The sequence below is a fragment of the Glycine soja genome, chromosome 17 (assembly GCF_004193775.1).
Source record: "Glycine soja cultivar W05 chromosome 17, ASM419377v2, whole genome shotgun sequence".
NCBI classification, from domain to species: domain Eukaryota; kingdom Viridiplantae; phylum Streptophyta; class Magnoliopsida; order Fabales; family Fabaceae; genus Glycine; species Glycine soja.
Window position 1 is genome coordinate 12,169,536 of NC_041018.1, and position 13,744 is coordinate 12,183,279.

The 13,744-nt window shown below is 29.5% G+C and overlaps 2 protein-coding genes across 2 annotated transcripts; one reads left to right on the forward strand and one right to left on the reverse strand.

The window, feature by feature from the left end:
• The first annotated feature begins 3,447 nt into the window (after positions 1–3,447).
• On the forward strand, positions 3,448–5,398 carry LOC114394028 (light-harvesting complex-like protein 3 isotype 2, chloroplastic). The gene is made up of 3 exons (XM_028355573.1): positions 3,448–4,029; positions 4,631–4,768; positions 4,875–5,398. Exons 1-3 carry the CDS (start codon positions 3,624–3,626, stop codon positions 5,123–5,125), a joined length of 795 nt encoding a protein of 264 aa, XP_028211374.1. The 5' UTR covers positions 3,448–3,623; the 3' UTR covers positions 5,126–5,398.
• Positions 5,399–6,059: 661 nt separating this feature from the next.
• On the reverse strand, positions 6,060–10,076 carry LOC114392279 (glutamate dehydrogenase 2-like). The gene is made up of 9 exons (XM_028353346.1): positions 9,849–10,076; positions 9,547–9,660; positions 7,824–8,045; positions 7,646–7,720; positions 7,439–7,555; positions 7,099–7,352; positions 6,718–6,793; positions 6,543–6,629; positions 6,060–6,444 (listed from the first exon to the last, which is right to left on the reverse strand). The coding sequence occupies exons 1-9, from the start codon at positions 9,954–9,956 to the stop codon at positions 6,259–6,261; spliced, it is 1,239 nt and encodes a 412-aa protein (XP_028209147.1). The 5' UTR covers positions 9,957–10,076; the 3' UTR covers positions 6,060–6,258.
• Between the last annotated feature and the right edge of the window lie 3,668 nt (positions 10,077–13,744).

A 13,744-nucleotide genomic window follows, 5' to 3' on the forward strand; every position in this document is an offset into this window, starting at 1 on the left:
TAAAGTTTATTTTGAGTTAAATTCACTTAAGGAGTTAAGATTTTGGTTAATGATAAAAGAATTATATATCAATGGACTAGGGTTAATTTAGTTATACAAACATGGATATAACTTGTATGAGTTAAATGATATCAGGTTAATTTAGATGATCAGGTCACATTGGAAGAAAATTAAGAGATTTTAATGCCTACCTATTTGTATTCATTAAATTTAAATTTATAGATTTATGCTGTGATTTGTCACTCATTATTTATATTATTGTGTTGTGTTTATTATATAATCATATGATAATTTTGCATGACTTGTTTGCATTATTGTCAATTATATTTTTACCTTAACCAAATTTACATCAAGCATCATTAAATAACCAGTTCAATTAGTAACCTCTTATAGTAATTGATAATTAATATCATAATTCTTATATAAATGGTAGTTTACTTATTTACTTTATTATTTGTATGATTGTTGTATTTGTCACTTTTATTTGTTGAAACCAACATAACTCAATATTTATTCTTTGTGAAAAAATAGATTTTAAATTGATGTGAATAATATTTTATAATAATGATAAATTAGTATTGTGGTTGCAAAATATTTAATACATATTTTTAATCACTATTTAGATATTGTAGAAATAATTTTTTTATTGAAACATATTTTTTTCAAGTTTACTTAAATATCACAATGTGATAATGACATGACTATATGCACTTATGTGTATGCATATACACCATTGAATACACATTTTTAGTCAATATTTAAATGTTATTAAAATTGAGAAAAAAATTAGTTAAAAGTATTATCTTTTTTATTTTCAATGTTAACTTAAGCTTATAAATATATGAGTAAATTTCACATGAATTAAAGAATAATTATTTCATAGTAATATAAATTTTGATGACAACTATATATATTTGTTAAAATTCTTACATTTTAAATTAGAAAAATTTTTAAAGTGTTTAACAACAATAAGAATACATTGTTATTGTTGTTGATGAGGATGATATAATATTATACCTTATAGTTTTATCTAGAATAAAGATTAATATGTTGTCAAATGAATGAGATAGTCATAATCATAATTGATCTTGTTTGTCACCGTATCATAATTGGTGTTGATAATGTTATTGGTGTTAAGGTTGTCATAAGTAATAATCCTCTATCATCACACATTATTGAGTTTTAATGTGTAATTGTTATTCCCCTGGGTTTGAAATTTTAGATTTAATATTTTTGCCATATTTTGTTATGGATTGTGAAGGCTCCATATTGTTCATATTTTTGTCAAACCTTAGTTTTATGTAACCAATACTCAAGTAAAGTTAGGCAAAATTTTCAATAGATTGACTTTTTAGTACAATTGTGCATACCAAAAGTATATTTGCATTGTTTTTTTTGTTATGGTATTAGCCAAATGAATTAACTAAATAGCTGAATAAAATCAACTAATTGCAAAAAATATTACTCCTTATTGATCATGTTATTTTGTTAAGAGATTTTGTTTCTCAATTATAGAATTTCCAGTTATTTTAGAAAGTGTTCGGTGTAAAAATTGATTGAATTTATCTAAAAGTTGGATTTTAAAGTAAAACAAAGGCAAAAAAACATTAAATATAAAACTTTAAAAATGTTTCAAAGGAAAAACTATAGAAAAAGTTTTAAACAAAGTTAAAATGTAAAGCTAAAGAGGCAAAAATATAAAGATAAATGAGTGTAAAAGCCTTGTAGTTTAATTGAAGTATTGCAAATCATGCACTTAGTTGTGAGGTTAGTATTTTTAAGTTTATAATATATGTTTATATATGAGATCGTATCTAAGAACCATATCAACGGTAATCGTTACATCAACCATTAAACCAATTTATATACCAAAATACATTGAACGACTAATGCATTAAGAGGATTCTTAACTCACCATGCTAACCATGTTCCTATATTCAAATAAGTTAACATTTCATCTTAACTTCACAAACATTGTTAAGTCCTCTTTTGCACATTAAAATGGTGTAGCTTCTATAAATATTTTTAATCCTCAGTCCTAAATTATATAAATCAATTAAGTAGTCAATCTATCTATTTAGTTAAATCTTCATATTTCTAAAAACTTTGCTACAAGAACTAAATATGGTAACCATACATAAATTTATACCAATTTTTTTTCAAATTACCATACAAACTCGATTATCTCAATACTTAGTCAATATCCTAATCAACCAATATACTCATATTGGCTTCATTGGTATTAGATTGGTCGATTAATTGGGTAGGTTAACTTAAATTTTATGATCAACCACTTCATTGATGATCAACCCAATTTGGACAATAACAATAATTTAGCATGTGAATAAGAGAATTATTCTTCTTAAATGTCCGCAGTATTTTTTTCCTATAAAACTCAAATATATTCAAATCCATAAAATTTATCCTCTTCTCACACCCAAGCCATATATAGTCTTCACATTTTAAAAAAATTGAAAAAACATTAGGATAATCCGTTAATCACAAATGAGACACAAGCCATCCTAAGTTCCTAACTCCTAAGTTGACACACACTAACATAGACTCAAGAAAGCAACCAATAAATGAATCATTTTGATGTCCATCCCTCCCAAGTGATGGGGCAATTGCTTTGCATACCAGTCAAATTGTTGGTACACCCAATACAAGATGGACATTTTGAATATTGTCCTTTCTTAAAGCTGATATGGATATGGATTCACAATCTGTAAATTTACGTAATCTGTAAACAAATCTGTAACATAATCTATATACAAATTGTCAATCTGTATATTCATACGAATTGTCAATTTGTGTATTCATATAAATTGTCAACCTTTGACTTTTAGGTTATTAGCATGATGCTCTAACCAATTGAGTTAATAGGTCAATTATGTTATAAAATAATTAATGTCACTATATATATAACACTAACATTTCTAATGTATATTGCACATGTAAATTTACATAATAAATTTTGTGACAATTAATTTTGATCTAATAATTAATTTATTTATATATAAAAAAATTATGAAACCTATGATTTTTATTTAAAATTTATATATATAAAAAATACATTATTATATAAAATTAATTGTAATAAAATACATACGAATTATCAATACAGATTGTCAATCCATATACGGATTATGTTACATATTACATAAACTTTATGAATTACAAATCCATAAGCTTACTCTTATATATTACAAATCCATATCAATTTCATGTAAGAATAATATTAGAATTCTACATCTTGTGCTAAGTAATTTGACAGGTGTGTAAAACAATTGCCACTTATGGGCCATTTTGTAAGTTGGAAGATGGTGCAATCCATAGATTTTGCAAAGCAACATGTGATTGGATGAGGAAATGATGAGAAGGGACAAACGACAAACGAGTTGCGAAGCCAGCAACAGTGTACCTTTTTTTTCCTTTTTCACTTCACACACTCCAAATTCACACTCGTGCTGTGCCCATAATTTCTGAGGCTGAGGAAAGTGAGTTAGGATAGCCCCAGAAATAGAAACTCGAAGTTACTCACTTACTCAACTACCACCACCACCACCATGTTCTGATATTCCCCCAACCACACACAGTCACTCTTAAAAAAATAATTAAACTTTATGCAAATGCAAAGCATGTCAACCACCATGGCTTCGTTTTCTCCTCCGACCCATTTCTCAGCCGCACCTTCTTCCTCGAAACTCCGTCTTGTCTACAAGAACAACAATTTCTTCTCTCTCAGGTCGAAGAGTCTTGCTTTCTCTCCCTTGAAGGCTGCTGCTGCTGAGAACGGCGTTGGGACCGCCGTGGAGCCGCCGCCGGAGCAGGCCGTTTCGGTGCCGGAGCTGCCTCCGCCGGCGGTGGGAAATTCTGTGGGGACCAATGGGTCAGCTGCTGTTGCGGTCGAAAGTGAGGAAGTTAAGGTTAAAACCGGTTTCGTGGATCCGAGGTGGGTTTCAGGAACATGGGATTTGAAGCAGTTTCAGAAAAATGGAACCACCGATTGGGACGCTGTTATTGATGCTGGTAACGTTATCCCTTTGCTCAGGGTGCTACAATCCCTTTTTAACTATTTTTTTTATTATTGAAAATTGAAGTTAATTTGTTGCTTAAAATTGAAGTTGAAATTTTTTCTTTAAAATTCTTTCGAATTGGATAAAAGGGGAATTTTGGTTGGTGTCTGTAGCCTTATAGCCTTATCTATGGTTATTTCTTCTTCTGGGGTCCTTCAATTTTGTTTTAATTTTTGGATATAAAGGAGGTATGGGACTTGGTTCAAGAGCTTCTCAGCCATGATCTAGCTCCATATCTATGACAGATTCGTTGATTTCCTTTGTTCTTCAATCTTGTCCTCATTGCCAACAAAATGGTTGTTCAATGCTGCAAATTGTATTGGTGTAGGTTGTGATTTCTTTCTGGTTTGAAACTACAACCGCAATCACAACCTTGCCAATTATATGGAATAAGTGCATATGTTAATAATGTCATTTCTTTTTGACACTGCATGGGTTCATTTTGTGTTTCGATTGAGTTGATGTAGGATTAGATTCATATTTTGTTGTTTTCATTTTTTCCCTTATCAAAGTACTTCAAACTTTACTTCATCCAAGGATGTAATTATTTTCAGAGGCTAGAAGGAGAAAATGGCTCGAGGATAACCCGGAATCATCCAGCAATGAAAATCCTGTAGTTTTTGACACCTCTATCATACCTTGGTGGGCGTGGATGAAAAGGTTTCATCTCCCTGAAGCTGAACTACTCAATGGTCAGTTTTGATTTGCATTCCATAATGAAATCAGAGAAGAAAGGGACAAATAAAAATTAAGAAAACCTTCACTGCTGACATTTTTCTTGTTTTGATTATCATTCAGGCCGTGCCGCGATGGTAGGATTCTTTATGGCGTATTTTGTTGATAGCTTGACAGGAGTAGGTCTAGTTGATCAAATGGGCAACTTCTTTTGCAAAACTCTGCTGTTCGTAGCAGTGTTGGGAGTACTTCTGATCCGAAAGAATGAGGACTTTGAAAACCTTAAGAAGCTATTTGATGAGACTACATTATATGACAAGCAATGGCAAGCAACTTGGCAGGATGAGAATTCAAGCACTTCCAAAAATGAGTAGTGGAATTGCTGTTTTGTAGTTCTCCCTCCCTCAATTGTCTCTTAATACAGTGCTGTCTGATAATTTTGTTAGTACAAAACAAGACATGGATATGGATTAGACATTATATTTCGTTTCCTTCTCTCGTCCTAGTTCCAAATGACCGAGAAAGTTTGTTTGTTTGCAATGCTGGAATTTTCTTGAGAGTCTGAGATTGTTTTGTTAATTTTAGTAGTTCTTAATTAATTAGGTTTGTTACAGTCAATTTGACAAATATAGTACATTCTCTACTCATAATGACTACTAAAATAAATTCACGGTAGCAACTAGCAACTTATTTTTTTGTTTTTTGTTATCATTTTTACATTTTCATTTTTGCTGTCATTTTGACTGATAATTTGAACTAATTCACCAAAAAACCTAATTGGAACTTCTCAGCAGCATCATTCCTAAAAAGTATACAAAAGTTGAACACATTGGAATGACTCATTAAGGGGTAATTGCGGTTGAGGGATTACTAAATGTCAAACATCTAACGGAAACTAATTTTTCAAGGAATTGAAATTCAACATAGAAACCAATGTACATTGTCTTTTAAAGTAAGAGTGGTCATCATATAACTTATCTTCCTTAAGTTGTTGTCACTTTCAGTGGAGATAACCCATACGTTCAGTATCTAGTATCTGAAAGCAGTGGATGCTTTTAACTTGCTGCAACTATAAAACACTTTTGTTTTTTGTTTTAAGGAATCTACATATCTGTTAGTTAAACACTGTTATTATCTATTTTATTAATGATTCTTTAAAACAATCTTTGGTACTTCTCCCATATCGTCCTTGGACTGATGGAGAGATTATTTATTAGTTAGGAAAGGATCTTATTTTTTTCTTCAATCGGCCGGCGAGGTTGTGACTACGATTTCAAATAAAATTACAACAAAAATACGATTGACATGTTTCAACTAATCAGGAACCGCGATGCATCAAATATTTTTAACAAATATGGTAGTAACTTCCATTCGCAGGACCCAATGGCAAGAATAATGTTTTATTGGCAAGTCTCACATGACTAATATTGTTATTGTTTGACTAACACTAAGACAATAAAGAAAGAAAAACACAACCTTGTAAAATCCTACTTCTCATGTAGTAAACCTATGCTTCCCAACCCCTCAAAAGGGTAGCACGGGCAACACGGTTCACTCCTAGAGTGAATGCCCCCATTCGCAGGTCACAGTTGTGAATTTTACACATTGCCTTGATATCCTGGAAAGCTTTGGTCATGTACTTCTTCAGCTCACGGTTCACTTTCTCTTCATCCCACATGAAACCTTGAATATTCTACAAGCAGCATAGAACCAAAGGAGATTTAAATTAAAAGAGAGACTTAAGGAAGATTTTCAAAATAGGCTTTGAGTGTTTATGTTGATTCCATTTACCTGAACCCATTCAAAGTAGCTCACAGTCACTCCGCCAGCATTGGCATAAATATCAGGTAATATAATGACTCCTTTCTTAGACAAGATCTGCAAAAAGAATCGCTTTCATTATGTAATGTAAGTTCAGGATATATATTTCACAACAAATGGCATAGCCGCAAGTCAGTAAACTTACCCCATCCGCATCAGGGTCAGTGGGGTGATTTGCTGCTTCTATTATAAATTTTGCCTTCACATCAGCAGCATTTTCCCTTCAAGAATAATATCCCAAAATTAGGTTGTAGTTCTTCAGATCCAAAGTGTTAAGTTAAACTTAAAAGTATAATGGGAAAGATAAAACTAAATAAGGAGGATGCTGTTTTTTAAGTTTAGTGTGCAAGATAAAGAGAAAACTAAAATCACTTTGGATGTGTTTGAAACCCAACCAGGTAACGTTGAATGCCAATCCACTGTGAGAGAAGGACTAGCGTTAAATGTGCATTGGAAAGTGGGAACCGGCGAAAACACACTCTTGAACGCTGATGATTTGATTTTAAGGTGAAATAGGCATACATACTTGTTTAGAACTCCACCCAAGGCACAAGGGACAAGAACATCGCATTCATGAACAAGCAATTCATCTGGATCCATGGCTTCTGCACCTGGGAAGTCCTTCAAGACTCCACCATTGCCATCCTTGTGTTTCAGAAGGGCAAGGATGTCGATTCCATTTAGGTTTTTGATAGCACCACTGATGTCACTCACAGCAATCACCTTTCCCCCCCTCTCAAAAATAGACTTAGCAGCCCACGTGCCCACATTTCCAAAGCCCTGAATAGTGTGATTAAAATCAAATAGATGTTGAAAGTGGGATTAATATGCATATACTATATCCTGCCATGGCGGTGAAGGAATACCTGGATGACAAATGTGTGATCCGAAATTGACTTCCCATATTCAGCAAATAAAGCCTCAGTTGCAAAAACCACTCCGAGACCTGTTGCAGCCTCCCTCCCCAACGAACCTCCAAGATCCTGCAGGAAAAGAACATTCAAAGCCAATTTCCTAATCATCAACAGAGGATTTTGCAGTCTCTTAAGGGTATGTGTGTGTTTGATACTTACAATAGGCTTCCCTGTCACAACTGCAGGTGAATGCCCATGAAACTTTGAATATTCATCAAGAATCCATGCCATGGTCTGTCAAACAGTGGACCAATAAGAAAGGATATATGAAACTATTGAATGCTATTTTTTAGATAAAATAAATGGACAGAAATGTACTGTGTTGTGAAATCAGTACCTGAGCATTAGTTCCCATATCAGGGGCAGGAACATCCCTCTGAACGCCAATGAGATCATGAATCTTTTGGGTGAAAACCCGAGTTAGACGTTCTAACTCACTGATACTCAGATCCCTTGGGTTGCAGCCGATCCCACCCTTTGCTCCTCCATAAGGAATGTCTGCTACAGCAGTCTTCCATGTCATCAGCTGAGCTAGAGCATTCACTTCATCAGGGTCAACCTGGCATCACAGAATTTGACAGTTTGATATTCAAAAATAGTATAAAGAATCTATATTGATAACATTCATAGCTGTAACTTAAAAAGTATCAAAATGCAAAAATGGTCATTAGAAGAACTGTGTAGATTAACATCTCTTTTTGGTAAGCAATGTGTAGATTAACATTAAAGTTAAAGCACTGTGAATTGATACATTTACATTTCTCAGGTAAGTAACAAAATGAAAAGGAAAATGCAGCATGCATCATCTCATGATTGAATTCATAGGAATGAAATAGGAAGGTAAAAATTCAAAGGCATCTATAGAATTTCATTATGACCTTATGACAAGCATGCAGATTCAAGAAAATAATATTAGCACGCAGAACAAAACCACTGCATTACAAAATAAGTAAACATGGCCAAGGTTTTGAATTGCAATTGCGGTTGCAGTCATGTTGCGAGAAAATGTGGCATGTATCTCATGATTGGATTCAGCGGACCTAAAGAGGAAGGTAACATTTGGAATGCATTTTGGAATTGCAGCATGTATCTAATGATTGGGTTCAGCAGTCCAAAAGAGGGAGGTAATATTTGAAACACATTTTGCAATTGCAGCATGTATCTCATGATTGAATTAGGCATGTATCTCAAGCAAGATTGGGTTCAGCAGTCCAAAATAGGGAGGTAACACTTAAAACACATTCTGAAATTGGGCATGTATCTCATGATTGGGTTCAGCAGTTCTAAATAGGGAGGTAAGTGGTTAACATTTGAAACACATTTTTGAAATTTCATTATTTATGACAACAGAAGAAGCAGACAGGTACAAAAATTCATATCTGCACATCGAATTAAACCACGACACGACAAAATGAGTAAACATCATAGAATTTAAATTACGGTTATGGTCGTTATAGGCAGATGTGGCCGTTGGAACGGCTACTGAAGTCAAGGCATCGTAACCAGATCACATGACATGATCCATGTCTTGAAACCCACATCACATAATATCAAAATCGTTGGTCTCTTCTTACTCTTGGAAAATGAGAATAGTTCACAAATTTGTATAATCACTTTTACAAAATAATAATTATAATGATAATAAGCAGTTTTGCACAAGTTTTATAACTAAATAATCACATTTTTTTAACAGATTGACCAGTATGGAATAAAATCAAATACTTTTCGCCAAATAGAACTTCCCTGTAGTTTTCCAATTGGGCTCCTGGCAGTGATCACGTAAACCTACAAACCACTGTCACATTCCCATAACCCCAAAATACAATCTGAAAATTTTCCCAACAATTCTCCACCAATGATTGTAGAACTGCCTATTTTATGAATCGGGGTTCCATAAAAAAAATTAATTTGACAAAACATGATGTATCAAATAGCACACACGAGTTAAAGCACATAAATTTTCAAGCACAGGGAATTCAATTGAACATAAACTCAAATTCCAAATCCATTTGTATTGATGAGAAAACAAAAAACAAATAAAAAGAACAAAACATGAGAACCTCAGGATGATAACGAATCCCTCCCTTCATAGGACCACGGGCATTATCATGTTGGATCCTGAATCCCACATAGGAAACCAGAGTTCCATCATCCTTGGGGATCGTGCATTCAACCTGCGAATCAGACACAACAAACAACCGATAAACCCTTTTCAACACACACCACATGAAAAAACAGAACAAAAAGATCATTTTTTCCACCAGGACAGTGAGAAAGAAAAACCATGCAAATGAATTTTTTTTCAGAGAAAACAAGAAAACGGATTGAGACTCAGAAAAGGGTTGATTGGAAAGACGATTACTTTGATTTCTCTGAAGGGTATGAGGAGACTCTTCTCAAGCTTGGAATCCAAACCGAGAATGCGAGCTGCACGTTGAAAGTTGCGGTTGGTAGCTGCAAGAGCGTTCATAGTTGACAACAAAGAAGCAATGAATGAAACAGAGAAGAGAGATGAGTGAGTGAATGACTCAAAGGGAGTGAGTGATGATCTTCAATGAAATATGAAATATATAAAAATAATAGAATGCAAATGAAAACGCACCATTTGCTGAGGATGTATATTGGAGAAAGTCAAGAAGAGAGACTAGGCATTCATTGCTATGCGTAAAACACTGAAGCAAGTGTAACCGTCATTACTAGTTATTCTTGTGTATTAATATTATTTAATGATTTAATTAATTAGGAATGGATACATTACATTTAACCTCATTTATATCGTTTTTTTACTCTGGGAAAAATAATATCTTTCATTCTTTCTCATCTATGAATTGACTTTTTTTTTAGTTCTATGGATCAGGCACGTAAAAGCTTTTAATACTGTGAACTAGTAACCGAAAATGAGCAAAAATATACTTTATGATTGTAATAAGAGAAAATAAGCTGGTGTAAAATAATCTTATACCATCTTTCAATTATAAATTATTATATTATATATAATAAATTTAATAATTTATGTTAAGCTTCTTTTATAAAAAAAAAACTTTGTTAAATTTAAAATTAACTTTCATAAAAGTTATACTAACGACAATGTTTTTTATTGATCGTTAGTGTAATTTTTTTTTATATTTTCAACGTATAACCATTAAATTTATATAAAAATTAATAATCTCATTATATGTAGTTATTTATAATCAGATGAAAAGCTAAGATTATTTACATTGATATGTGTTTGAATTAAATCATTATAAATTAGAGATTTGTTTTTTAATAGAAATTAGAGATTTGTTAATACACACTCAGTCATATTTCTTTTTGTAAAAAAAACTATATAAGTTTGTTAATTTTTATAATATTTAAAAATTATACTTAAAATGATTTTTTATTAATTAATTATGTATAGTTTATATTAAAATTTCATAAAAATTTTACTCTCTCTTTCTCTTCCTATTAGATCTTATCATGAATAATTAAACACAATGTCACATTCTTTTTCAAGTAATACTCTCTTCATTCTAAAATAAATATTGTGCTACGTTGTTCTATAGATATTAAAAAAGCTAATAAAATAAATTTAAAAAATGATAATTTTAAAAAATTAACCTTAATATTGATATTATATATAAAATTTAAAGTAACATTTATTAGGAATATTAATGAAAATAATAATTAATATTATATTGAAAAAATAAATATAAAACTTATTTTTTAAGACTTTTTTCCTCTTATTTTAAGACTGAGAGAGGGAGTATTTATATATTTACCTTTTATAATTATTAGCATTAATTATTAGGATTAATTTCAGAAAGAATTTGTCTATCCATCTTTAATAATCACATTAGTCTTATTATTATTAAAAATTACGAGTTCTTATTCTTGAATGAAAGTATTAATTTAGCATTTAATTTTTTATTATATTTTGTTTTGTTCATTTAAATGTTTAAATATTGAGGAATCAATGATTGAATTCTTGTTTATAGAAGTGTAGCTAAAACTCCAATTTAAATTTTAGACATCGACGATTAAAAGTTTAATTTCTTAATGATAGAACTATAAAATTGTTCATATTTAATATTATACGATATCTCAAGTAAAATTATCTTGAAAGGAATATATTATGTAAAACATAAAAAAATCATGAAAAAAACTTTTTTTTTTAAATCTTAACACAATATATCAAATTAAATACATTTTTTTAGATAAAATAAAATGTAATATTATTGTAATATTATGCCCTCTTAATTAAATTGAATTTGATTGTATTTTAAATTTTGATACACCATCTTAAGGAAGATATGTGTTTTGATTTAAATAATTAAGTTTAATATTTCGGCTCATAATTCCAGAAGGTTTATATTTTAAATTTATTTATATATTTTTTTCATTGGTATCTTTCTTCAAAAACATTTTTGTCAATGCACCTTCAAATATCAGACACAAACACTTATTTTCAGATAATTTATTATATTTACTACAATAAAATATTTATTATTAATAATAAAACTATTTTATATTTTTCTAATTTATTATTTGTATATTTTTTATTGAATTCAAAATATATTGGTGCATTTTATGATTTTTATTTTCTAATAATAATGTAATGATGTTTAAACAAATCATGAATGTGATGGTTACTCCTAGTACTAATAATAATGTAATGCAGTGTCAATGACATGTTCACCCACGGAAGATATAATGTTAACAATATATTCTCTTACATATTTTTTTAATTGATTATTTTTTTAATTGGTTAAAATTTATTTAAAATGATAAAATTTTATGAATCTCATAATTCTTTATTTTAATTGTGTAACTATTTAAAATACCTTCGAAAAAATATTATGTTAGCACTTCTCCCTACAAAATAACTCTAGCACTTGAACCATAAATAATTTAATTTATTCAATCTCAAGATCTCGACTACTTGGAGTATGTTTAAGTAAATATTCTCCTGCCTTAAAATTACGTTTGTCAAAGCAATTCATGTCTTACTTATGTGCAACAATTTAGACGGTAATCTAAACTAAACATGTACTTCATTAGAATCTCTACGCCAGAGATTTTTTTTTTAAAGAGTATGTGTTAGTTCAAAAGAATATTTCAGTATCATCAAGAAAAATCAAAGGGCATGCATTAAAAAAAACGAATTTCTATATGTAAAGGTGATTTTAAGTTCTCCTAGCCATTGATCAAAATTTACACTTTATATTATACGTAAGATATGATTTCATTTAGTGGTTCTAATTACATTAAAGAATTGAATTACTGAAATTAATATTATATATATATATATATATATATATATATATATATATATATATATATATTGTAAATAAAAGGGGACTTAAACCCCGAACATATTTATATATAAATATAAATTTGATTATTAAAATATTAAGTAGTAACATTTCTACTTATAATATAAATTTCTTTAAAACAATAATAAAATATAAAAATTAAATAAGAAACAATTACTTATATATATTCTTTATTTTTTAATTTAATTCATTTCAAATCTTAAATACTATTATAGACGTAAAACATGTACAAGAAAAAAAATACTATAATAATAATAATAAGAGCTTTTTCATAACAAACTATAAGAAACTAAATATCCATTACATATACTAAAATATAAAATAGTTATAAAGTACACAATAATAATGTATTTATTTATTTATTTTTCTTTTGATTGACAAATGTTAATTGTTAGTAAAAAGAATAAAATCTGTGATCTATTTTTTGTTTTCTTATTTTTAAATTACCAAATCAATCTTATATCATCAATAATTATATCATCAATAATAATATAGTTATTATCAATGCTCCTTTTACAACTCGCTAGAAAGAGAAAACAATAAAATATGAAGAGTACCATGCAATAATATTAAATAAAAATAACAACACATAAGTAATAATTTTATACAGAAATAATACTCATAATAGTTCAATTATAAAATATAAAATTAAAAAGTATAACAATCTTTATAGATAAATATTTTTTTAAGAAAATCATAGATTAATAACTTTAAAATAAAGCAAGCAATGAAATTAAAATTAAATAACAAATAATAATAATAAATAAATAAATCTCATTGTATTGATAAAGAGTATTCAAGTTAAGTTATAATGAGGTTAAATCGATCAAAACCTTAATAATCTCACATAATTAAAACAAATATATTCAAAATGATTAAAAATATAATTTTAATATAAATTTTAATTTTTAGAATAAATACATTTAAAATTTATTTATTATAA

Coding starts and splice junctions, on each gene's coding strand:
- LOC114392279 (XM_028353346.1), bottom strand. CDS start 9,956: ATGAACGCTCTTGCAGCTACCAACCGCAACTTTCAACGTGCAGCTCGC. Junction 6,794..7,098: donor TTGGGTGGAGTTCTAAACAA/GTATGTATGCCT, acceptor TTATTCTTGAAG/GGAAAATGCTGCTGATGTGA. Junction 6,630..6,717: donor CTGACCCTGATGCGGATGGG/GTAAGTTTACTG, acceptor TTCTTTTTGCAG/ATCTTGTCTAAGAAAGGAGT.
- LOC114394028 (XM_028355573.1), top strand. CDS start 3,624: ATGCAAATGCAAAGCATGTCAACCACCATGGCTTCGTTTTCTCCTCCG. Junction 4,030..4,630: donor GGACGCTGTTATTGATGCTG/GTAACGTTATCC, acceptor AATTATTTTCAG/AGGCTAGAAGGAGAAAATGG. Junction 4,769..4,874: donor TGAAGCTGAACTACTCAATG/GTCAGTTTTGAT, acceptor ATTATCATTCAG/GCCGTGCCGCGATGGTAGGA.